At 49.9% G+C, this 25,850-nt stretch overlaps 1 protein-coding gene across 3 annotated transcripts in view; it reads right to left on the bottom strand.

The window, feature by feature from the left end:
• Positions 1 to 381: 381 nt before the first annotated feature.
• Slc37a1 (solute carrier family 37 member 1) overlaps positions 382 to 25,850 on the bottom strand; it is a 74,016-nt gene continuing 48,547 nt past the window's right edge. For all 3 annotated transcript variants that reach the window (XM_029471573.1, XM_029471574.1, XM_021149515.2), the window contains 12 exons: positions 24,791 to 24,828; positions 22,294 to 22,374; positions 16,901 to 17,026; positions 14,978 to 15,068; positions 13,402 to 13,464; positions 12,757 to 12,842; positions 11,846 to 11,894; positions 10,545 to 10,618; positions 9,813 to 9,891; positions 4,580 to 4,677; positions 1,648 to 1,712; positions 382 to 1,309 (listed from right to left, as the gene is read on the bottom strand). In XM_029471573.1, coding sequence (XP_029327433.1) covers positions 1,294 to 1,309; positions 1,648 to 1,712; positions 4,580 to 4,677; positions 9,813 to 9,891; positions 10,545 to 10,618; positions 11,846 to 11,894; positions 12,757 to 12,842; positions 13,402 to 13,464; positions 14,978 to 15,068; positions 16,901 to 17,026; positions 22,294 to 22,374; positions 24,791 to 24,828 — 866 coding nt within the window. In that variant the 3' untranslated portion in view covers positions 382 to 1,293. The remainder of the gene's footprint in view (positions 1,310 to 1,647; positions 1,713 to 4,579; positions 4,678 to 9,812; positions 9,892 to 10,544; positions 10,619 to 11,845; positions 11,895 to 12,756; positions 12,843 to 13,401; positions 13,465 to 14,977; positions 15,069 to 16,900; positions 17,027 to 22,293; positions 22,375 to 24,790; positions 24,829 to 25,850) is intronic.

Here is a 25,850-nt window from a genome sequence, read left to right as displayed (position 1 = left end):
TCCAGCTCCTGCTGGCATGCTTTCTCTGCCACGAGAACCAAAAGAAAACTTCCTTTCCTTTAAGAATCTTTGTTAGGCCGGGCAGTGGTGGCGCACACCTTAATCCCAGCACTTGGGAGGCAGAGGCAGGCAGATTTCTGAGCTTGAGGCCAGCCTGGTCTACAGAGTGAGTTCCAGGACAGCCAGGGCTACACAGAGAAACCCTGTCTCGAACCCCCTAGCCCCCCAAAAAGAATCTTTGTTAGGCATGTTGTCCCAGCAACATAAAATAACTAATACAGTCTTCAGTCAGAAGAAAACCAAAGTCACACAGTCTGTCTGGAGTCTTTTGTTAGCAGGATGGAGACTTGGATGGAAATCATCATTTGTATTATATGTGGGTTTTTTTTTTTAAATAAAAACTCATTTATTTCAAAGAGCAGATACAATCAAGACAAGAGATGGCCACGGAACAATCATGGTTTGTCTCAATAAATAACAAAATGCCATTTATGTCTCTTTAAAATCTATATAACACATCATACATTTAAAATAAATAAATCCCTGTGGGTCTCGAAACAACCCCAGTGTCTGGGATGAGTGGGATGGCTAGGTGAGACCCATTGCTCTCGGTAACCAACAGAGTCCCCTCCCTAGCCACCACGCTCTCTCCATTCTTCTGGGGACCGCAGCACACGCCGGTACTTTGGAACTGGCCTTCCTAGTGCCCCTGCCTTGCTGGGGACTTATTGCTTCACAGACATTCACATCTTGACGTGGCTGGTACTGAGCATGGGTCTTCATGATGGCTGGGTGTGGACTCCAGCTCAGTCTCTGACTGTGACCAGGCTTTCACATGCTATTCAGAGGCTGTTGGTTGGTTGCTGAGACATCTGTGACATGTCCCATCCTTTCACTGTGAACATTCAGGAAACAGCGGGGCGGGGTGGCTGGGGCTCACAGGCTATATAACATTCTGCACTTGATACCTGAGAGGGGTGGGCTACCTGGGTGCTGCAGGACAGTCCTGCCTGTCACTGTGCAAGCTAGAGTTCAGAGCTAAAGGGCAGTGAGCATCTGTCAGGCTGGGGCTGGCTGGACCACTGGGTCTTGGCCCATTAAGGCAGTGGGACACAGACAGACAGACTCCCCACTGTCAGCCTGAGCTCCGCGTCTGTCTATACGGCAAGTCTGAGTTGCTCCCAGGTGCACATGGTAAGGCGAGCCTTCCTTTTTGGGACAGGATCCTTCATTTCATCTTTTCCAAAAACAGTGTGTGTAAGATGGGCCCAGGCACTCCAGAGGACTCCATGGTCAGTGTTCCTTCAACCTAAAAAGCAAAGGACACGGTGACAGATGAGCCACACGGCAGATACTGAACACACACAAAATACACAGACCCATACACAGCCCTGTGCCCTCCCCATGGCTTCTCAGTGGCACGGAGCAGGAAGGACGGGAAGACAGCTGCTAGTGAGACTGTCTTGGCTGGGAAGCCACAGCTCACAAACTCCACAAACAAGACGTTTTCCTCACATTCCCCTCCCTGAGAGTCTGAGGAGCGATTTGCAGAATGGCACCCAGACGGAGGCACTCAGACTGCGGCGTGCCAAGATCGGGGATGACTGGAGAGTCGAGTTCTCTCCAGAGAGGCCTCAGTGGACTTACGGAGCCTGGATCCCTGTGGCTGGGCCTGGACAGCTCAACTCCTTGTGTATGAGGCGGACCAGGAACTGCACCCAAAACAGAGACAAGACATTGTCACCATCTGGGGACACAGGCAAAGGGGCGAGTGTGGCCTGCTGAGGCTGGCTGGACACCCCCCTGCTCCCCGAGGAGGTACTGTCATTAGAACAGAGACTTTGCCAGCACCTGCTTCACCTAAGGTGAAGTCTGACCCTCAATAAGTCCTTGGGATAATCCAGATGCCAGTCGGAAAACAGGCATTCAGCACAGACTTCAAAACCAACCCAACCACAAGGTGCCTGCCCCACATGGGAACAAGACAGAAGATGCAGGGGAGGTGGCTCATGGTATGGAGCTGCATGGGGGACTCTGGAGAGGTGAGCAGGTTGTGAGATATATTGGGAGGCTGACGTAGTGTCTCAGGATTAGCAGTGTGTGTATGTGCACGCATTGCGCATGCACTAGCGTGTGTTTATACATACCTTTGGCTGCCTTCCACATAACGCTAAATGCTAGGCTTAGAGCCACTGGCTCACCAGGTTAACTTTATGCCCTTCATGTGCTGAAAGGCTCAGAATAACCAAGGCAGAGAAATGACCGGCTACCACCCACAGCTCTGGCCTTACTGAGGGTCAGACTTCACCACAGGTTCCGGAGCTGTGTGGAAGGGGGTCCTGAGGGAAATCTCAGCTTCCCATGACAAGTGCTTAGAAGGCAGCAGGCAGCCTTAATCCTGAGGGGCTTGTGGTGGGGAACAGGCAATGTAGGCGCTAAGGGACCACGGCTGCCCAGCCATCAGCTTGACATTAGGCCTTAGGCGCCTAGATGCCTCATGTTCAGGATGGAAGCCCACAGGCACAAGCTAAGGATGATGGGAATATCTCCTTACGGATAATAACAGTCCAAGCACTTGGCCTGGCCTGAGAACAAGGCTGTGGCAATCACTGGACAGCAGTGGGAACGAGGTAACACCAAACCCAGAATTGGTGGCAATAGAATAACTCCAACTTCAGCTCTCACTACCCAGGGCTGGTCTGGCAGTTACCAAACACCACCACTCCTGCCAAGCACAGTATGTGGCAAGTGCTGGCAGAAGAGGCCTGTGGCGGTGAAACCAGGATGCCAAGAGGAAGAAGGAAGACGGAAAGCAAATGTTGCCTGTGGGCGTGGGACAGCTGGTGGCAGGAGTCACAAGGAACCAGGTCACCTTCCAACAAAGCTCTGTGCCCATGCAGGTGACAGTGACCAACAGAAAGGAGTCTGCCCATTCCCAGTGCCTGCCTCAAGATACTGGGAACCTGGGCGGCAAGAACAGGAGAGGAGGCTAAGAGACAGGGGGCATGATCAGATCTGCTGCTCAGGTGGCAGATGCTAGGAATGTGGTCCCCTAGCATCTCTGAGGAGGTGATCTCAGGTCCCTGAGCACTCAGCCCCTGACTGGGAAGGAGGTGAAACTGGTTTATGTTAAGAGAGAAAAACAAAATGAGCAAACAAAACCCAAAAAACACTAGAAAGAGAAAGGGCCTGCCTGAGCTTTTATCTGTTTATGCATAATTTGAGAAAGTCTCCTGCAAGCACGCTCTAAAACGGTTTGCAGTGAAGTGTTGGGAATGATCCCAGTCAGGGCTGTGCACGCTAGGAAAGCATGCTTGACTGAACCCTGACACGGCCAAGGATGACCTTGCCCTTCTGACTCCTCTGCCTCTACCTCCCAAGTGCTGGGATTATAGTCACCACCCCAGGTTAATATACTGCCGTGGATTGAACCGGGGGCTCTGTGCCCCTTAGGCAAGCACTCTGCCAAGCTGGGGCTGGATCTTATTAAACAGCTTGGGCTAGCCTCAAATGTGTGGCAGTCAGTCATATACATTCTGAGTGCTGGGATTATGGGCCACTGGGAGATCTGTAGATCACTGGACATGCTCCAAAGGGACTGTGGGAGCCCAACCCTCTTTCTCTATTTGGATCCCTGGCCGTTCGGCGAGTAGTTAGTTCCTTTGCAGAGGCTTGCCTTGTCACAGGCTCAAGGCAATCCTGGGTTGAAGTATCCAAAGCTGTGGGCCGAACTGAGCCTTTCAGAGCTGACTATGTTGGGCGTTTGCTACAGGGACTGACTGACCCAGCAGGCAGACTAGGTGGGGGCTCTCTCTGCTCACCGGCTGCTTTAGTTCCGCAACAGGCTCACCATCACTATCAACACACCCTTTTATAATGTGGCTGCTAGGACTTGGGGGATGGTTCAGGGATCAAGAGCCTTGACTGCTCTTCCAGAGGACCTGGGTTTGATTTCACGTACCAACGTCAGGAAGCTCACTACCATCTGTAACCTGAGCTTCAGGGGGGTCTGATGCCCTCTTCTGTCCTTTGAACACATGTGTACACTCAGGCACACACACATACACATAAAACAATAAATAAAAAACTTTAAACGTGAATGCTGCCGTAAGAGAGAGGCTCCGTGATCTGTCGCATGCCAGCTTTGACTCTCAACATCCTACAGGGCAACAGCTTCACCAGCTTCTCACTTATTCCCCACGGGTGGAAAGAGAGAAAGCCTCAGCTATGTGGACTTAGAGAAGGTGGCAGGACACACAACTTTGCTAGGGGCTGTAGGAGTCCACAGGAAGACAGTCAGCTAGGGCAACATAGGTCATGACCCTCAACCTATGGGTCATGACCCCATCATGAAAACCACAGATATTTACATTACTATTTACGACAATAGCAAAATTACAGTTATAAAGTAGCAACAGAGAGAATATTATGGTTGGGGGGGAATGGGGTCACCCCAACATGAGGAACTGTATGAAAGGGTTGCAGCATTAGGAAGGGTGATAACTGTTGTGGTAAGGTCTGACCCATAGCTACAGGGATGCTAACTGAAAGCACATAGGTTACAAGCAAAGAGACCCACCAGTAAGGCACAGGCATCTGCAAACATCAGCATGTAGAACACGTTGCTCCATCCAGAGGGGGAGATGAGCCCTGCCAGCAGGGGCCCCAAGGCAGCTCCTGAAATGGGCATAAAGATGCTGGTTATGGAAGGCTAACAATGGGAGATGAACTCAGAGCGGAGCAAGGAGTGGCTGCCATAAATGTCTTCTGAAACCCATTCTAAAAGTAGGTGCTGATCTTTGAGATGTCCACTCTGTGTGACACACCATCATTATAAATGAGTTTATATAGCTAGACAGGGTGGTACATGCCTTTAATCCCAGCACTTGGGAGTCAGAGGCAAGAGGATTTCTGTAAGTTCAAGGCTAGCCTGATTATATAGTGAGTGCCAGGACTATATATAGAGAGACTCTGTCTCAAAACAAAACAAAACAAAACAAACAAAACAAAACAAAAAAACAAAACCAAAATCAAACAATAAATAAAAGAAATCCAAGCCCATATACAGTTGTAGATACCCTCGTGCTCAAAGAAAGTGTTACTGAATAAATCTGTGTAAGATACACAAGACTTAGACCCTGCTGATGTCAAATGCCTGATTCTGACCATTGCAAGTCAGGGGTCTCCCTGCCTTTTGAGAGGGATGCTGACCAGTTATTTGCAAAGGACAGTGTGTAGCTGCATCTTATAGCAGTGGTTCAGAAAAATAGGCCTGTACCCATGCAAAGCGTGTGTTCATAACTGTGCATGTGCATACATAATTATGCATACACACATGCATGCATGCTAATCATGCATGTGTATTCATGTGTATAAGCATGTGTAGGCATGCAGCTGTACAAGTGCTATGTATGTACACGTGTGCACAAATGTGTATATACATCTATGTGTGTCTACATGGGAACAGGTATGCATGTGTATGTGCACAAGTGTGCATGTGCATGCATGTGTGTATAAGCATTCATGTGTATGTAGCTGTACAAGTGCTGTGTATGCAAGTGTGCACAAGTGTGCATGTGCATGTATGTGTGCACATGGGCACAGGTGTGTATGTGTAGGCACTGTGTGTGCACATGCATGCATGTGTATGTACAAGCATACATCTGTATGCAGCTGCACAAGTGCTGTGTATGCAGGTGTGTCTACAAGGGTGTATGAGCATGTATGTGTGTACATAAGTATACACATCTGTACATGGGCATAGGTGTACACGTGTACGCATATGCACAAGTATGTATGTGTATGCATGTGTGAATGGAGCAAACTCAAGATGCCTGGGAACTCTCTGCATTATGTTTGTGAGTTTTTTGTCTTCAAGTCTTAAATTATGTCAAATAAACTTTGAAGGCTACACAATCAAGAGACATCTGTAGGGGATGGCTTGCTCCAGCACCCTGAGTACTTCCCTCACAGCGGGTGGGTGATTCTGACAAGAAGGCGTCCTGTCCAGCATGCTAAGGCCTTTGGAGAACTGCCCGCAGGTAACTGATTGCCTTACAGTACCCAAGAGCTGGGCTCTCTGCTCTTTACCCACACTGACTGCTCCAAGTGTGTATACAGCGCACACATTAACCTGTGACCTGGGAAGCTACTTAATAAACTTTCTCCATGTCTCAGCATAGTTGCCGGCAAATGGCACTACTCATGTGAGTTTACTCTGCACATCCTGGAGACCACGGTGTGGACCATGCCCAAGTTTTAAAACTGTAAATCCACAAAGTAGAGAGCAGAGGAGAGAAAAAACATTATTATTATTTTTTTTTTATTTTTTTTTTTAGACAACCATAGGGCACAACCTGGGGACATCTCCCCATAGCTAGGCTGGCTGAGCATGTGGCACAGTGGAAGGGGCAGCAGCGGCAAAAGGCCATCGTTGTTCCCTCCTTATCAGTGACTCAGTGACACCCCACAGAAGAGCAATTGCTAAACCTCTGGGGATAGCAGACCTTATGAAGGGTATGGGGAAGGCACCCAAGAGAGGACAGGGATCCAGGGGACAACGCCAGCCCCAAAGCAGACATCCACACCCCAGCCAAGGCAAGAACTTCGACACTGAGCTCCCTGTGCACAGGCTGATTCCAGGCACAGCTGTAAAGACCACCAGGAGGCGCTCTCCAAGCAAAAGGACTGCTCAAACTGATTTAGTGGCTTACTCTTAAATACAAAGATACAATGTGGCAGTACAAAGATACAACGTAACATGGCTGCTTAGAGAACCCATGGCTGAGATAAAGACCCAGCTCTGACCATACAGGAACCAGGAGGAAGGAAACCCAGGGGCAGTTAACAAGGCAGGGGAAAACCCCCAGCAATTAATTGTCACCTAACACACTAAAAGGACAGCTAAAATAAGAACAGAGAGGCTGAAAGATAAAGTCAAGGATGCCATTGATAGAACAAGAGAAGCAGGAAGGACAAACAATCTGGAAACCCGACATCTGACTAACGTTTTCCAAAAAACGAGAAAGAAAATGGTAGGCAAACATGTCAAAGGAAACTACAGGAGCTGGATGTAGTGGCGCATGCCTTTAATCCCAGCACTCGGGAGGCAGAGGCAGACAGATTTCTGAGTTCAAGGCCAGCCTGGTCTACAAAGTGAGTTCCAGGACAGCCAGGGCTACACAGAGAAACCCTGTCTTGAATCCCCCCCAACACACACACACAAACAAACAAAAAAATCAACCAACCAACCAACCAAACAAACAAACAAAAAAAAAACTACAGTGCTCAACCCCCAAGATGCAGGCCCTGCTTCCAGGTGGGTGGAGAAGAGCCTGGGTGGATGGTAAAGGGGAGACCCTGAAGCCCCAGAGGAGGAGAGTCAGGTCTGTGTGAAGAGCAGCTGAGACTGACAACTAATGCTGACTGCCAGCAATGGAAACTGAGAGACGATAGAGCTCTGGAAGAGGTACTGATGTTAGGTGGAGATGAAACCCCAGTTCTACAGCTGTGTAAGCCCCAGGGATCTTAGGAGGCTACTAAGTGACAGTCCCACTGCCGACGAGCAGTAAGTAGGAATCTGGCAAACAGGGCTCTGATGTCAGAGGGAGGAGAAGCCGGTGTGAGGGATGGGGAGGAAGCAAGGTTTATGTAGCTTAGTGGGCAGCTGTGTGGCCTGTAACCAGGCTGCCAGAGGATGGTGGTATCAGGGCAGGGACAACCAGAACAGAAGCAAACAAAAAGCAAAAGGAGGAGGGATGACATGTCTGAGGACCTGCAAGGCTGACTTCCTGGCTGGAAGGAGGCAGCGTCAGCAGGTTCAGTGTGACTGGGAGCAGGGAGTGGGGAGTGGGTTGGGGGCTGGGGTGTTGCAGGGCAGGCAGTGTGACAAGAGCCATGTCTAGTTTTCTTGGTTAGAGAACATGAGATGGTGCCTGGACTGGTGAGTCTTGGAAATTCACCTATTCGAGGAAGCTAGAAGTAACAGCTGGGAGGGATCATCTCTAAAAAGAGGATGGAAGCAGGCAGAGCCAGGGCCTGTCCCATTGCATCATAAAAGTTTATAGAATTAGCTAGTCCCAGTGGCTACAATATGTATCACTTTGATACAATGAAACCCTGAAAACATGCATGGCTACATTTAACTGTTCTACATACACATGTAGGAAGAAGGGCAGCCTTGGGTCACTCTGGGCTGTCACTCTGGACACTACAAACACATGAGCCATAAAGCACTCCCAAGTTGGGAGAAGGTCCTGGCTGGGTTTGGGATCAGTTGAGCTGTGCCTTTGCCCAAGCCTGTACTGACTAATGGACATGAACACTTGACAAGCCCGTGGGGCAAGCGCTTCTCGGTGTGAAGCTTTGCTAAAGTGGTGTGGTGTCCCTCGGGTCTTCTTCTGCTTCATCTTGTGGGAATCGTGGATGAGAGGCATAAATCTGGGACTTGGTGGAGGACCAGTGTTCATGCCGTTTCCATGGTGACCAGCTGCTGAGTCCCTGTGCATTTGAGCAGTCAGGGAAGCATGGGGGTTGGTGTCTAGGAGTCCATCCTACCAGGTCCAAATGTTACTGCTGTAGAAACCCAGGTGGTCCCGAGCTTTGAAGAGGGCTGGTACCGGATGCTGAGGGCAGGGAGGGCTCACTGGCCTTGCTGCCCTTCTGTTTTGAGCATGGTTCTTTACTCCTTCACAGCCCAGTGTGCTGTGGCAAGGTCCACCTCTTCACTGAGTCAGCCTCTCTCCCTCTAGCCTCATATTTGAGATGAATGTCAAGAAAGAATTAGAAGAAGCATTTTTCTACCTCCTTCCTGATTTTTCTTTCTCCTCTGATCCTCTGTCTTACTATAGTGCCCTGGCTGCAGGCAGGACTCCATGTTAGCTTTAAGCATGCATCCTGGGAACAGCAGAGAGACTCACAGAGACTTCTGTGGGACAGTGTAAAGTGACACACAGAGAGAGAGAGAAAGACAGAGACAGAGAGAGAGACACACAGAGACAGAGACAGACACAAAAAGACAGAAATAGAGAGGCAGACACACACACACAAAGATAGAGGTAGAGACAGAGACAGGAAGAAACATAAACATAGAGAGACATAGATATATAGATAGATTATAGATAAATGATAGATAGATAGATAGATAGATAGATAGATAGATAGATAGATAGATAGATAGATAGATAGATAACTGGGTAAACTGGGAGAGTAGTGGACCACTCCACTCAGGAAGGGCTCTGCTGCTTCTGAGACCCATCACTAGATACAGAGACCCTCCCCCAACACCTTCCATGTCCTAGAAACACTCCAGGGTCCAAGAGGGACCAAAACAAACCTTTTCCTCTATTGAAGTTGACCATCTGTAGTGCTTTTGTTACAGTAACACAGAGCTGACTAACACAGGGATGAGCTGTTCCGTCAGCACCTTTTGTCACTCTAGAATGTGCTAAGCAATCTCAGCCAGGTGGAGGATCTTGGGTACATCAGAATCTATTCATTTTTTTCAATAACTTAAACTGAAATACGATCCCGTCTTTTCCTTGAGGGACAGCAATGAAAAGTTGGAGCCTAAAGTTTGCCAACCCCTGGGTCAAACTAGAGTCTGGAGGAGCACTCTCCCCCACTGAGGAAGCAGAAGCAGCCACCCACAACTGTCTTCTCTGAAGTCACATGCCACAGCCTTCAGAGCCGGCACCCCCGAGCTTCTAGGAGCAGCCGCTCCTGACACTGGCATCAGAGCCTTAGACACTGGTTAGGAATAACAGCTTTCTTCCTGTGCCCCACAGAGAGATAAACGAGTGTTCTCTGCATACCTACAGACCCAGTGCCGTCGATGATGGCTGTCACGGTGGACAGGGCGTGGGAGTTCCCTTTCAGACTCTTGTGAGTCCCCTGTGGGAGTGGAGGAGAAGGATGTGAAACACAGGCAGCTAAAAAGTGAGAAATGAATTCACTCTGGACCCACTCAATACACAGAACCCCCTCCTTAGGAAGTCTGTACCCTGTAGCACCCTGAGCAGAGCTCCAAGGGCTTCTAAATGATAGAAATCCTTCAAAATACCGGCCCGAGAATATTTAGTTATTTGTGACTCTCTTATTTAGTCTGAAAAAAAAAAATACAGTTAGGATTCCTCCCCTGCTTCTGGCCCTTGTGCATTGATCATTTTGTTTAGTCAGGCGTGGATCCTTCAGGACCATTTCTTGGCACAGAGCTGAGTCTGAACTCTCATGTCTATCCAAGGATAAGCTTCCTATGGGCAGATTCAGAAATACAGCTAACATCAAGGCCCAGGCAGGGCCACCCTGCTGCCTTGCAGAGATGGTATGGGGTGGAAAAGTCAAAGGCTTCATCCCTGTGTCTCTCAGCTTGGCACTCTGTTGAGCACTCAGGGATAGAAGTTATAGGAAGACAGCTCAGGGAAGGTGGCCAGGGACAGATGCTAGAAAACTCTCAAGACACAGGCTCTCTATGAACAAACTGTGAATGGCGTTTCACCCGCTGAGGAAGTGCTGGTCCCGAGTAGGTGAAGCAAGGTGTGACTTACCAAGTCTGCAGAGACGGCGGTGGTGATCAGTGCGTAGGGCCCGCTCACCAGGGCCCCACTGAGGAGCAACATGGCTATGAAAAAGAGACAGAGCTCAGAGCAGAGCCTGCCTGGCCAGCAGTCCACTGGTGAGGGCAGGCATCTACAGGGAAGGAGCCCATCCCACGGGGGCCATCGTCAGAACACAGGACAAATGGCTTCTGTACTGTGCCGGGGGTTGCATTGTCATGCTGCCCCAAGCCTCCAAGGCCTGTTTGGAGGATCTAGAACTCAAGGTCCCTGGCCTCATGGACAGTAGCTGATGGCAGTACTGGGAGGGGAGGAGAGCCTGGGTGGATCAAGGCCAGGCCAGTACTGGGTATGTGCTATAACATGGAATGTCCTCTTCACCTCAGGGGACAGGGACATTGAACCACATGTCCCCTCCCCTCAGCTGGCCCAGCTCATTTTCCTGAAGAGACATTGGGTCTATGGCAAACCCCATGTTCACTGGCAGAATGTTTTCTAGGTCACTTGTGACAAGACCCTCCCCTCCCCTGCTCCCTCTAGTCTCCTTGGCTGGCTGGCTCTCTACCTTACCTAAAGGCTTCCAGGGCTGTGGCTAATGTCCTATCCCCAAGCTGATCAGAAGCTCCCCTAGGTAGCAGAGCACAGCACTGCTAGCCAGGTGGCCACTTAGCCACACTGACTGTCACACTTGCCCGGAAACAGGAGCCTGGCCTCCCCCAGAGAGGGACATGGGGCCACGTAGTAGCTTGTGTTCTCATGCTAACTATGTTACCCAAAAACCTGTTTGCAGTGTCCCACCCGTGGGAAGCCTGTCCCCAGTTGGTTTTTGACTGGTCAATAAAGTTACCAGCGGTCAATGGCTGGGCAGGGAGACAGAGGTGGGACTTTTAGGATTCCTGGGAAGGGACCAAGGAAGGAGGAAGTCCACCAGTATGAGGGCGTAGGAGACAGACTATGCCAGAAAGGTGCAGGGGGGAGAGACAGCCAACATATAGGTGCAGGGAGAAAGCAGCCCTAGGAGGACTGGCCAGCAGGGTCCAGGGCAGCAAAGATAAAATATAGATTTGGTAAGTATTAACTCAGGAGTGTGGGAGGGGAGTGTGTGTTACCCTTGTGGAATAGGTTGGGTATGTGTATCTTTCTTTTGGGAATCCAGAACACTGGAGAAGCCCTTGCGCACCCTCGGGGGAGTTTAGAGCAGATTAACATACAATCACAACAGGGCAACACTGCTCAGTCACCCCTGCTTAATGCCTCTAGATTAGCTGTGTGGAGAGGTTTCACGTACTCACCTATGGTGGCTTCTAGGCCCATTCTGCTGACGGAGGAGAAGACATAGAGCTACAGGAGGTAAGAACATGAAGAGGAAGGCTCAGCTCGGGCAGCTGCAGTGCCACCAGGAGCCCACAGGAGTCTGCCTGTAAGGGAGCCTGCCTGTCGAAGAGGGTAGCTCTGCACCTTGGGGAAATCGCAGGGTGGGACTCCAAGTACCCAGAGCTGGTGGCAGGACACTGAACAGTTCCTAACTCCTCATCTAAGGTCTGGGGCTACCTGTCTAAACATTGTACCTTGAGATGCCATCCTCCTAGCAATGGGGCCATGCTGCTAGTAATTTTGAAGATTCCTTTATAAAACCTTAGGCCCAAGAGGACTCAGAACTAGGCCATGTTCTGAGGACAGTCACAGCCTTGGGACGAGAGGCACGTGGACAAATATAATATGTTAACAGAATGGCCCCTCATCTCCCAAACAGCAATGACAGGCCAGTACCACACTAGCTCTGCACAGCCACACTGTGGAGTGATGCTACTCAGGACCAGATGAGGAATCGGAGGCAGGGGAATCACCTGGCCAAGGTCATGAGCGTCTAAATGCTTGAAGAAGGCTGTGTCTGGCAGGACAGGGCTCACTGAGGGAGGGATGGCTCAGAGCTCCTAAGGGACAGGCAGGAGTATGACTGGGAAGAGGGACAGAGATGGGTGTGAAGGGTACCCCATAGAGAGGAGCAGCCCAAGAGAAACCCAGAGAAAGGGAGAAGTGTGCCGCATGCAGCCCAGGAGCTGAGGCAGGCAAGCATGGAGGCTCTGTGCTCCCAGCTAGGCACCAGATGGGTTTCTAGGGATGTGGGTCTCAGGTACGGGACAGGGGTGGCTAGCAGAGATGAAAGTGACGGTCTGTAACTGCGAGCAGAGGCAGGGCTCACCGTGGGTGCTGCCAGCAATAGCATCAGACCACAAGTGGAGGCTCGTTTCTCCAGACGGTCGGAGATCACGCCTGCTAGAATCCCACCTGTAACAGAGATGGGGGAGGCTTCAGGAGCTGATGTCTGGCATGAGCTCTCCCTTCCCCGAGGAGACCAAGTCCCAGAGGCAAGAACAATAGCAACTGTCCCCAAGCCCATCTGAAGTGGCCACTTGGAGTCTGGCCTAGCAGGACACGTCTTTACAGGCCTCAGGAGTCACAGGCTGTCTAGGGTCAGGCTTTAAAACAACCTCAAAACCCCTTCACCTGGTAGGTATTAATGCCACTGCCACCTGCCTGGGACACCCGTGTGTCATTTCTGAGGGCAGCTGGCTCAAGGCCAGAGACGAGCTGCTTTCAAAGCAATGGCCACGGTCACTGTGTTACACGGTGCTTTCCTAGCAATAAAACTAACCAGAACAGGAATTGATAGATTTTTTTTTCTTTTTTTGAGACAAGGTTTCACTGTGTAGCCCAGGCTAGCCTCAAACTTGCCAACCTGCGGCCTCAGCTTCAGAGTGCTAAATCACAGAAGTGTCAGTCACCCAGCTTTATTGTTAAGTTCTTGACAATGCAGAGCTCACCAAAGATCCCGCCTTGAACTCACCAAAGATCCCGCCCACGTCAAACAATGTGGACAGCTCCCCGGCTTTCTTGGCATCCAGGTGATCTGTGGAATGACCAGCATAGGAGCCCATGAGGACACATCCTGAGTGATTATCCCACAGGGGCCCACGCAGGACCTTGCTCCAGGAGCAGAATTTTACCATGAATAATCACCTAAACTCAGATTTTAAAGAGATACTGGTTGACACATCTTATCCAAGCCTAGCATTCATTGCTGGCCTTCCACAGATGCTGGTGCTTGGCTATCACAGGGGCATCTAGAAAGAGGGTGAGCCTAGGAAGCTACTGTGTGTGTGTGTGTGTGTGTGTGTGTGTGTGTGTGTGTGTGTGTGTGTAAATATGAGTGATGTTTTTGAGGGCAGGTAGTTCAAGGTCCTGGCAGGGCCCCTCAGAGCAATGGCCAAGACTACTCAGTCAGTCACCCAGTGAAACTAGAGTGTGGTATCATGTGCTATCTGACCCCAGTGGGGACCAGAGCCTTCTCATGCCTTAGTAGCAGGGCGTTGCCACTTCATGTCCCTTTGCTTCTAGCTGACTAGATGCTGGCCAGTCTGAGGAGACAACTGGAAAGCCCTTGGCTGGCAAGGAACTGGGGTTGACTCAAACCAAGACTCTGACTGGGCATCCAGCAGTTCAACATTCTGGCTAAGATTGTTCCCTTGTCAAAGGGAGCCTAGCCTCTTACTGAGACTCCTTGTTAGGACTATTTACTGTGCATCTGCCAGGATGAGGTAGGGATTGTTAGGCAGTGCCCTGAGGTAGCTCCTTGCAGCCTGCTCACCCAACCTCTTCCTTTCTGCAGCCTGTTCTTGTTAGCCACATCCCAAGAAAGTTCCCCCTTGCTGCTGCCCCAGCTTCCTCCGCTGAGGTGACATTCCCTTCAGCTTTGGGGTTTTGGTCAACCTTGACATGGCCTTATGACACACCTTAGAATCAGTCTTCCATTCTCAAAGCCTTCTTTCCTATGCTGTCCCTAAAGCTCATGCCCAAGCCCAAAGCTGTATCTACAAAGCCCCGCTCCTTTCTTTCCTTCCCCTGACTCACTGGTTCCTGAGGTCAAGGTGTCGCCATGCATGCAACATCCCCACTTGGTTCCTGAGAACTGCTGAGCCAATGACGCACAGCTATATAGTACTTTTTTTTCTGGAAAATTCTATCAAGAGCCACAGCTCTGGACATTCTTAGACTCTGGGAACCCAAGAGACTGTCAGCCCTCCCACAAATCAAAACACATCCCCAGAAACAGTTTGTAGGTCAGATCTCAGCCCCTGGTGGCCATGCTCCTGCTTGCTGGCTGCTGTGTTCCAAAACCTGACATGGCCCAGATTTAAACACAGGCAGCCTCTGAGAACCGCAGAGGGGTCAGGGAGTAACCGGATGAGCCGGGTGAAAGTTACTACCAGAGCCACACACTGTGTCTACATCCACGTCCTCTCCCATCTGCCGAGCCACACTGTCCAGTTGCTGTCCAGTCACCGTGTGTGGCCCAGCAGGAGGAAGGGAGTTCTGAGCAGTCTAGCTCACAGAGCTGAATCTCCCGTCCGGCAAGCACTCACCTACATTGGTGATGTACAGCGGGAGCCAGAACAGGAATGTGTAGCTGACCAGCTTGGCAAACAGCAAACACAGAGAAAACTCAATCACGCCCTGGAAGAGGGAGCCATGGTCAACTGGGGAGTGGGATTAACAGTGTGTCTCAAGGTGTGCCCCAGGACAAAGGGCTGTTCCTCGGCAGACACGCAGTGTTTCTACAAGGTTCAACCTTGCTTAGGGGAGAACATGAGTGGGAAGCAAGACCTAGGAGATCCGGAGCATAGACTCACCTAGTCTGACTGCCAGCAGGACATAAACTCAATGTCGCAACAAGAGCCAATGAGAAGCCGGGCCAAATGATAGCTAGTGATTTCCTCCCAGAGAGATGCTCATAAAGGCTGGGTTGGGGAGAAGGCTCAGTACAGAAGAGTGCTTGCTATACAAATATGGCCTGGGTTTAAATCCCCAGTACCCACATAAAAAGCCAGGCATAGTTATGTGTGTCTGTAACTCCAGCCCTGGAGAGTGGAGATGGGGCAGATCCCAGGAGCTCGCAGGTCAGCTATCTAGACAAACTGGCAAGCTTCCAGTTCAGACAGAGATGCTGCTGCTTCAAGGTAATAAGGTGGGAGAGCAATAGATGAAGATATTAGACATCTTCCTCGGGGCTCTGAATGGTTGCACATGGGTGTGTGCACCTGCATACTCATGTGTATACCTCTCTCTCTCTCTCTCTCTCTCTCACACACACACACACACACACAGAGTCCCCTTGGGGTTTTCCAGTTGTTATTGTATCATGAGGATAGGAGCGAGCATGTGGTACCTACTACATAGATGCTTGGCATGCTCTGTACTGGGATAAAATCATCTCACTTCACCCTCAGATCAACAGATGGCATCATAGCTGGAGAAGAGCCTAGGGGTGGGTAAATGGAAGCTCGCTGTAGATTCTTATGCCAACCATCTAGGTAGGGGCATGGGCATGGGCTTGGGCAGAGAGAAGGCTGTGCCAGGCCTCCAAAGCGTGTCCAGCCCATATTGCCCTGTGTCTCGCATTTACAAGTGAGTCTGCTCCCCAACCGATACTAGCAGAAGTATCTGGGGTCTACAGCAGAAAGGTGCCGTAGAAGGGCTGCTAGCCAACAGTAAGAACACATCCTTAGAAATGACTTTCATTGAAAACTGCCATCTCCTGCTGGCTGGCTATGAAGCCTGTCCAGGAACCCAGTGCTCACAACTGTAAAGTGTGAGATTGCCACCTCAGGGCATTGTGAGAGCCAGGAGGCCCCAAGTGCCAGAGCACAATCAGATCCTGTCTCTTAAGACCTTAGCATACTGCTGGTTATTCTTCTGTAGCCTCAACCCCTTCATGCCTCTCCCTCTCCGGGGAAACACGCCATACTGGGAACTCAGAGCCTCACTGTGCTGTGAAATGGAGCAGGCTCAGTAGAGCCACAGAGCAGTGAGCACAGGTTGCCTCCTGTGCAGCACCCTACACCCTCAGAGCCAGAAGGCAAGTGGCTGGGAGGGTGGAGAGCCAAGGGGTAAGGTATCATGGGTGTAGGCCCAGGGCAGCCTGCTTTCTGTTTTTTCAAGTGAAAAACATAATTTCAAAGTGTTCAGAGATAGTACAAAATGAAGGTATCACGCTGGGCTGGAGAGATGGCTCAGTGGTTACGAGCACGGGCTGCTCTTTCAGAGGTCCTGAGTTCAATTTGCAGCAACCACATGGTGGCTCACAACCATCTGTGATACGATCTGATGCCCTCTTAAAATTAAAAAACAGGCATCCCACACTGAGCCACGTTCTGCCTGGAGTGACCAGCCACACTGCCCACACAGGATGGGAGGACCTGACCCACAAATGCCACAGCCACACACTTCTCTTTCAAGCTCACCAGCCTCTTCCCACACAGCACTGTCTCCCTGGCAGGCAGACTCACCGGGATCCTCAGGGCTCCTGTGAAGCTGATGGCGGCCATGTTGCCATCAGCAGGGAGGACAACAATATGACTTGGGTGGAGGGGGTTCTTCCCGTCGGAGAGTAGTAAGCACTGAAGCTCTGGGTCCTGGACACACAAGCAAAAGGGACAGATGTCACGAGGGGCATCTGGCTGAGTGAGGCTGGAATTTTAAGCAAGTAAGATAGTGGGTTTCCTGGTACTAGAGAGATGGCTCAGAGGTTAAGAGCACTGGCTGCTCTTCCAGAGGTTCTGAGTTCAATTCCCAGCAACCACATGGTGATTCACAACCATCTGTAAGATCTAGTGTCCTCTTCTGGCCTGCAGACATACATGCAGGCAGAACACTATACACATAATAAATAAATAAATCTAAAAAAAAAAAAAAAGACAGTGGGTTTCCTACTAAAAGCCTTGGGCCCATGTCCTGACTGGTTTGTGTATCAACTTGACACAAGTTGGAGTTATCAGAGAGAAAGGAGCCTCCCTTGAGGAAATACCTCCATGAGATCCAGCTATAAGGCATTTTCTCAATTAGTGATCAAAGATGGGAGGGCCTATTGTGGGTGTTACCATCCCCCTGGGCTAGTGGTCTTGGGTTCTATAAGAAGGCAAGCTGAGCAAGCCAGGGGAAGCAAGTAACATCCCTCCATGGCCTCTGCATCAGCTCCTGCCTCCAAGTTCCTACCCTGTGTGAGTTCCTGTCCTGACTTCCTTTGATGATGAACAGCAATGTGGAAGTGTAAGCTGAGTAAACCTTTTCCTCCCAACTTGCTTCTTGGTCATATTTCACTGCAGCAATAAAAACCCTAAGACAGACCGGTGACAATCCATTTGCCTCCTCAGTCCTTAGAATCCACCTGGCTTATGAAATGCCATGTGCTCAGAAATAGTAAAAGACAAGAAAGAAAGAAAGAAAAAAAAGAAACCCACATCGCTGTGGAGAAAGATCAGTAGGTTAAAACACAACTCTGTGTGGAGCTGGAGAGATGGCTCAGTGGTTAAGAGCACTGGCTGCTCTTCCAGAGGTCCTGAGTTCAATTCCCAGCAACCACATGGTGGCTCACAACCATCTATGATAGGGTCTGATGCCCTCTTCTGGCACGAATGGGTATAAACAGAGAACTATATAAAATAGATCTTAAAAAAAAAGGATCTTATGCCCTCTTCTGGCCCTCAAGTGTACATGCAGATAGGGCAATTTAAAAAATTTAAAATAAATCTTAAAAAAATTTTTTTTTTTTTAAAAAAGCACACCTGTGTGTATATTGTATCTTGTACCCAAACATCTGGAAGATTCTGGTAACAGGAGACGATGCCTATGCTAGACATCCTCTTAGATATAATCAGATTGGATTTTCATTATGGTCTAATCAGTTGTGTCAGCCTGCAGCCCTGGGCTGCCATGTGGCCAAAGATAATTCAGGAACACATCCAACACAAACAACAGGTGGTTTGTGTGTGTGTGTGTGTGTGTGTGTGTGTGTGTGTGGTTTTTGCTTGTTTGAACCCAATTACACAGTTCTCTGGCATGAACCTTGCAGAAGCTAAAGTTTAACACAGCAATGTGGTCACTGTGCGGTAGAACGATGTAATTTCATGGACTTGCTAGTGAGGAATTCTTCACAGGACTCTGGACCTTGCAAGGAGGTCACAGTGTACAAAGACTGCCAGAAACGATGTTATTTTAAAATTTATAAGCCAGTTCTGAGATTTGTGTCTTCCGATACCGGGGACATCCCCGAGGGACAGAATTTGTGCTTACTGGAGCACGGTGGAGAAATCCCAGATTTACGTGGAGTTTTAAGTCATAGCAAGGGTGATACAAAGAGGCTTTCCCTGAATGAACCATGAATCCCAGTGGATTAAATAGGAGTGCTCCTAAGGGCTTCAGGCATGCCGTGCCATAGGGTTTAACAGCCACGGATGCATTTTGTTTTACTCTAAACCATGCAGGGTGAATATAAACCACAGAAGAATTTAAAAAATATATAATAATGGGGTTGGAGAGATGGCCTAGGTTAAGAGCACTTGCTGCTTTAGCAAAGGACCCAGGTTCAATTTCCAGCACTCGCAGAATGCCTGTGACTTCAGCGCTAGGAATCCAGCGCTCCCTCCTGGTCTCTGTGGGAACTGCACACAGTTCACATACAGATTAAATAAAAGGCACTCACATACATATTAAATAAAAAAGATGAAACCATGCAGAGACTCAGCATTGTGTGTGAGCTTGAGATGCCCACGTCACCCAGGCTGGGCTCAGTAGCCAGGACATTCTCACACTGAACGTCATACTTAAGAAAGAGGGAAAGCTCAGGTGTGAAGGAGGGGCGCGTTCGGCTCCTCACGGTCACACTGTGACCTGGCAATGCTTTCATGGATCAGTTAGGTGTCCAGCTTGGGAGGCATGCCACCATTCCTCCATCATACCTAACACTGGCTTCTCTGAGGGCCCGGGACCTCATTCCCAGGCTGACCAAGCTTTAAGAATCTCTGAACAGCTCCAGGCTTCAGGGTAACCCCTGGCGACCAAGCTGAGACCTGCATGACTTTACGTGCCCTTTTAAATAGAAAGGGACCCTAACCAGGGGTTAAGATGCAGCAAGCCACAAAGCAATGTAAGTCCAGAGGGAGGAGCAGTCTGGGACCTGGATAGCTATAAGGACAGGTCACCCAGAGAAAACAGGGAACTCTCCAGTAGAGACTGCCTGGAAGTGTGAAGTGCCCCAAGGCGCCACCTGCTGGGATTGCTTAAAACTGCAGACTTAGACTGCTCTGGCTTGGTAGGTTGGAATAGGAGGGGGAAGCCAGGTCTTCCAAAGCAAGCAAAAGGATGCGCTGTTTCCTTTGGAGTAAACAAGGAGCCACTGAGCAATGAGAGACAAATGGGGGGGCACGGCAGGAGGAGGGGCTTCTGCCTCAGACTCTATTTTTTTACTTATTCACTTTACATCCCCCTCACTGCCCCATCCCTTCCCACCATCCTTCCCCTATCCCTCCTCCCCTTCTCCTCTGAGCAGGTGGGGGTCCCTCTGGGTATACACCCACTCTGGCACATGAAGTCTCTGTGAGGCTAGATGCATCCTCTCCCACTGGGGTCAGACAAGGCAACCCAGCTAGAAGAACATATCCCAAACAGGCAACAGCTTGTGGGACAGAACCTCATTCCAGTTGTTCAGGACCCACACGAAGACCAAGCTGCACATCTGCTACATATGTGCTGGGAGACCTAGTTCTAGCCTGTGTGCATAATAAGCAGGTTCCATGTGTGCTCCAGCCCAAGGACTGGAGGATGAATAAAAGAGATTCTTCAGTCAGAGCCCTGTCCTTGGCTTACGCTGCCCAAGAGCAAAGGCTGCTCCTGCTATTGGCAAAAGAGTAGTGTATGAACACACTACACGCACACGCACATGACTGTAGTCCTACTGTGGGAAGCCTGCCCTTGCTGAGGTCTGCGCTTCCTATTTAGGGAGCAAGACTGTGCTTACCATTCTGAGGCTGATGTGGGTCTCAGCAGCATCTGAACCCTGGCCAGTCAGAGATGCCAAGGAAGAAGAGGATGGTGGCCATGGGGATGGGAATAATGACCAGCTCAAGTCAACCATCACAAGCCACGTGACCAAAGGGGGGGGTCCCCTGCAGCCACGAGTAACCTCTGCATTAAGCCTGTTTCTGGTAAGGAGCACCTGGGGTCAGACTGGAACATTCTGGGAAAGGGGACAACTAGAGGCTCCTGCCAAGCTCAGAGGACACCCTCCCACACACATATCCTAACCCAGGGCAAGGGCAAGACACCATGTGAGCCGGACCTGTCCCTGACTGGTCAGTCCCCACTGTTAGCTTGAATAAGCCAACTAGGTTGCTGTGGGCCTGGCTTCTTGGTGGCACTGAACAGTGTTGCAGAGGGAAAAGAAAAGGCAAGCAAAATGCTAAAACCAGAGCGAGCCTTTTCAGGTTAATCACTACAAGGAACAAAATGTCATCCTTCACGGTCACCGCAGAGAAGCGTCACAGAGGTGTGAACGTTAATCAAGATGTGGTTTTTAAAACTAGAACTCCAGTGAACTGAGATTCTTGCAGGCATGACCAACCTTTTGACATTGAAACACTACGCTGCCATCAATGAAGTCCACATTCAAAAAAAACAAAAACCATGCACTGGGCTGTGAAATTCATAGCCATCCTGGGGTGCGGTGCATGCAGCCTCTGGGGTACAGGGTGGACAGATCTGCAACCATCTTCTTCCTTGGCATCTCTGACTGTCCAGGGCTCAGACACTGCTGAGACCCAAATGAGCCTCCAAACGGTAAAGCTCAGTCGCCTTTGCCTTGCTCTCTAGGTGGGAAACACAGACCTCAGCAAAGACAGGCTTCCCACAGTGTGGCTACAGGCACATCCAAGTGACGAGCCACAGCCCCACCTCCTCCTTAAAGTATAAAGACCAGGATTGTATGGCATATCATGTGTCTTTCTTCCCACACTCCAGACACCACAAGTTAAGTTTCTCTGGGCAATAAAGAAATGAGAGCATGCTTAGCGCACAGATCCTTCAGGCAATCCGACTTAAGATGAAAGAAAATGGCTGCAACTTCAATGACTGAGACCGAGTCTACGATACTCCAGAGGGTTCAGCTCAGAAACTCAGTGAATTGTCTTGAGAAACTGAAGCCAGAAGAGTTTGTTTCATAAGGGAAGGGCAGGACGCAGGGCCAGGAGTGGGGAAGGTTTCCAGGCTCATTCTGGGGGGTACAAAATCAGGGACCTAACACATTTGTGCCTCTGTTCCTTCTAAGAAGTGGGAGAAAGCTGAGAGAAGGCCTTTTGTGACATTTGCCACCTTTTCTTGGGCCTGTGGGATGGACTCTTGATGTCACTTTGTACCGGGAGCCCACTGTGTGCTCTTCTTGCACTGTGTACCTGCACCTGCGACACCCACCTCGCATACAGCTGTGCCGCAGTGACACCTACTGAGGCCAGCTGGAACAGCACCTGGGGTGCAGGTGGCTGAGGTCTCTGCTCACTTCCCATCTGCATTTGCCTCCTCAGCCCCTAACAACCCTGAGTAGTGCTTCCTGCTAGTGAACAGTTATTGGATGGACTATAATTAATTGATTTATTAATCAATTGTTAATTAATCATTGGATAATTTTCAGAGTTGATTTGAAGACATGTGAGTTTAGCTGACTGTCCAGAGAAAGTCAACAAAGCTGACTCAAATGCCCCTTAGGAATACAAGGAGATTCAATGGCTTAAAGATCCTGGATGTCTGAGCTACGCCTGAGGTCCAGGGACACAGCCAGTTGGCCCATGGGGGTTAGAGACTGGTTCTGAATCTCTAAAGACATCCCAGCAGGTGGAAGCTGTGTGTTACTTACCAGAGGTCCATTCTTTTCACTGTATGTGGTTTGCTTCTGCAGTCTAAATCTGTTTATGCCATTCTCGGGGGCTCTAGGGTGCTGGAAGAGAAGCATCCGGTTAGACTTCCATAAGAATGCTTACACTGGGGCTGGAGACGTGGCTCAGTGGTTAAGGGCACTGGCTGCTCTTCCAGAGGTCCTAGGTTCTATTCCTGGCACCCATCTAGTGGCTCACAACAAACTCCAAACTCCAGTTCCAGGGGATCTGATGTACTCTTTGTCTCCATAAATGTTCACAGGTGCACACACACACACACACACACACACACACACACACACACAGAGAGAGAGAGAGAGAGAGAGAGAGAGAGTATACATCCTCAGAGGAAGATGCTTACACACTAAAAACCAATACTTATTGTTTTTTGTGTATGTGAGTACACCATCACTGTCTTCAGACATACCAGAAAAGGGCATCAGATCCCATTACTGATGGTTGTGAGCCACCATATGGATGCTGGGCATTGAACTCAGTACTTTTAACCACTAAGCCATCTCCAGCTCACCAATACTTTTTTTTTTTTTTTTTTAATGAACACTTCTTTCATGACAGAAAAAAATTCTCAGGAAAAAAATTGTGATGAACAACCAGAAATATGCTAGTGTTTCATGACTTTCTGTTCAGTGGTCTGAGTCAGAGCCTTGTATCCAGCACTGACCGCAACCCCAGAATGCTCCTCACCTTTAGGGACAGCACTGTCACTGTGTGCTGTCCCCCCAGCCCCCTCTCCCCTCACTGATCTGCTTGTTCTCAGGATTTTTTCCACTTCTGGATGCTTTGCACAGGGACTGGGCTATAGCTCAGCAGTCAAGCATTCATACAAATGGAACTGTATTTATGCTGTGGCTTTCTCTGAATCGCTTCTTTAGTTCAGCAAAATGGCTTCAACAGAGCTTAATTTCTCCTACTGCCTAATAACATTTCACCACAGAATGTATCACACTGAATGCATCTGTTTATCAACTGGCAGTTTTCTATTTTGCTCCATTTTTGGGATGCTATAACCCTGTGGCAAACCTGTGTGCCCAAGTCTTTCGTGATTGTGATTCTCTTGGTGCGTTTCTGGGAGTGGGGCCATGGGGTCAGACGTAACTGTACATTCCACGAGGCTGCATCCCTTTCCATACGCCCTAGGGAGGTGGGAGTTCTGATCCCTCCACATTCACACTAACCCTCATGGAAGCCACAGTGTGGATCTGACCAAGTCCCCTGATGCCTGCTCACACTGAGTGGTGAGACACACGTACTTCTTGCCCACCCGTGAGTCTTCTTAGAACAAATATCTGCTGTGGTCCTCTGACCCTGCTTGTCCTTGGCTGTCTAAGTAATGAGTTAGTATTCTAGATGCAGGTCTCTGCCCAGACACAATTTGTAAATATTTCTCGCCCTACCCCCTTCCCCATTCAGTGGGCCTGCCTCAATTCAGATGGTCCCATTTGAAACACTAAAGCCTTGAATTCTGATGAGGCCTAATGGACGTGGTTTTTCTCTTCAGCTCTGCTACTCCCGGGGGCTGGGTACCCCCATGACTTCCTGTGTTGAAGCCAAACCCCACTGTGAAACATTAAGAGGGTGGAGATAGCAACAGTTCTGTTTATGATTCCGGCTCAGCATGCCATCGAGCCCTCAGGGCAGCTGAGCTCTGTGAGACCCTGGTGACTCAGAGATTTGAAAAGGAGAAAATTAATAAAGATATGCTTAGGCCTTTTGGCCAAGATCACGTATACCATCGGGCAGATGCAGCCCTACCTCACATACGTGCCAGCAGGAGAGGCAGGAGCTTGAGCTTAGCCTGGTCCCCTGTATGTCTGGAGCTAGCAATGAGGAAGAAGCCACTTCTAGAATTCGCTGCTGCAGGATGTGGCCACAGAGGTGTTCTTGTCTGCAAGTGAGTATCCCGGTTCTATTGTGTTTAAAGCTACCCCATCCCCCAAACCCCAGTGACTCACAGAGGCCTCAGATCACAATGGAGTCACCACCAGCTCGGTGGTGAACTTGGACTCTGAAATCATGGCTTTGAGAACACTTTCAAATATCACCATGGCTACATTTCTAGAATATAGTAGTCTTCTTTGCCACGATGCCCATGGGCTGTTAAGCTTCAACAGAAAGAGGCTCTGGTGCCCCCTGCTGTACAATTCGGGCACTGTCCCTAGAGCAAGGGTCTCCTTGATATGCCTAACGCTTGCTTGACAGGGCAGAGGGAAAACAGGTTAGAGGGGGATTTTATGGGAGCCACTGAGGGATGTCAGGCCAGGCTGTGGTGACATGTTTCAGGTAGCCTCTGTAGGGAGAGCTGAGGACTTAGAAGCAGGAAGGGCTCAGTGGGTGACAATGGCTGAGATAGACTCTTGTCATGTGTGAGGCTGTGGCCAGCCTTTCCTTGCTGGCAGTGTGGGCTGTAAAGAGGAGCAGGCTGTACTGGGAGGTAACAGGAAACACAGGAACTCTTACCGTGGAGAAGGTGGACGAGCACTTGATGTCCTTGGGGTCTGAAAGAGCAAAAACAGGAGATGGGTAACTAAATACCGCCACCCACCGCCAATGAACTGGAGCCCTCAGCAGCGCTTAGGGTGCTGCTGGCAATGGACCCGATCTTCGCCCGGTGGTCCTGCTAAGTAAGTTTTAGGGCCTCTTCCCACAGCAGTAACAGAAGAGGGAGGTGCAAGAGCGGCCGGGTGTGTTTCATTACTGTCGTTTTTTTTTATTGGCTGTATGTCCTTGAATGCATGAAATAAGGTCCACTGGAAGAGGACAGGACTCTTATCTGGTGCTCTACTAAACTAAACAGAGCTTAAGGAAGGAAGACAGCCCAGGCCAAGGGGCCATCGAGGGAGGGGACGGCACAGCCCACCTCCCCTCCCATTCAGCCACAGAGTGCGGATGGGCGTGTGGCAGCCCGAGGGTATGAATAGGAGCTTGATAGTGGGATAAGTCAGCTTGAGCCAAGGACAGGGTGGACCCTTGGATCCGTTAGACAGACACAGAAACACCAGAAAGGCACCCAAGCACTCTCAGAACAGAATCTGTAACTTTGTAAGGGACGATGAATTTCTTAGAATCGAAAGCAAGCAGAGATCAGATGCCTTCCGGGAAGAAAATGGAGAGCTGACATTGCTGCAAGGAAGTGATGTCAGGAAAAGACCTTTCCTGTCCCTTCGGTCACCTGATGCTTATCTTTTCGTTGACCTTCTGGGCCTTGGGTGGTCACTCAGCTCCCCTAACAAACAGCAGCTTGTCCCTGAACCCTGGGAACTTGGGCGTATGTGGGAGAAGAGCCTGGGGCCTGGCATGGTATCAGGGAGGCAGGCAGCCTTCCACTTGGGGCAGTCCCTGCCTGCCACCCAGGAAAATGCCCCAGTTATGACAGATGAAGAACAAGAGGAAAAAGCATCTTAACCCCGGGAGGGGAGCAGGGCCAAGCTCAGATCATCATGTGAGAGATGGGTGACCTGAGGCATGGGAGGGACAGTACAGAGCTTTAGGGACACTGTCCTGCACAGCAAGGCCCAGC

The sequence above is a fragment of the Mus caroli genome, chromosome 17 (assembly GCF_900094665.2).
Source record: "Mus caroli chromosome 17, CAROLI_EIJ_v1.1, whole genome shotgun sequence".
NCBI classification, from domain to species: domain Eukaryota; kingdom Metazoa; phylum Chordata; class Mammalia; order Rodentia; family Muridae; genus Mus; species Mus caroli.
Note: the sequence above shows the minus strand (reverse complement) of the source record. Positions and strands in the feature narration are given on the sequence as shown.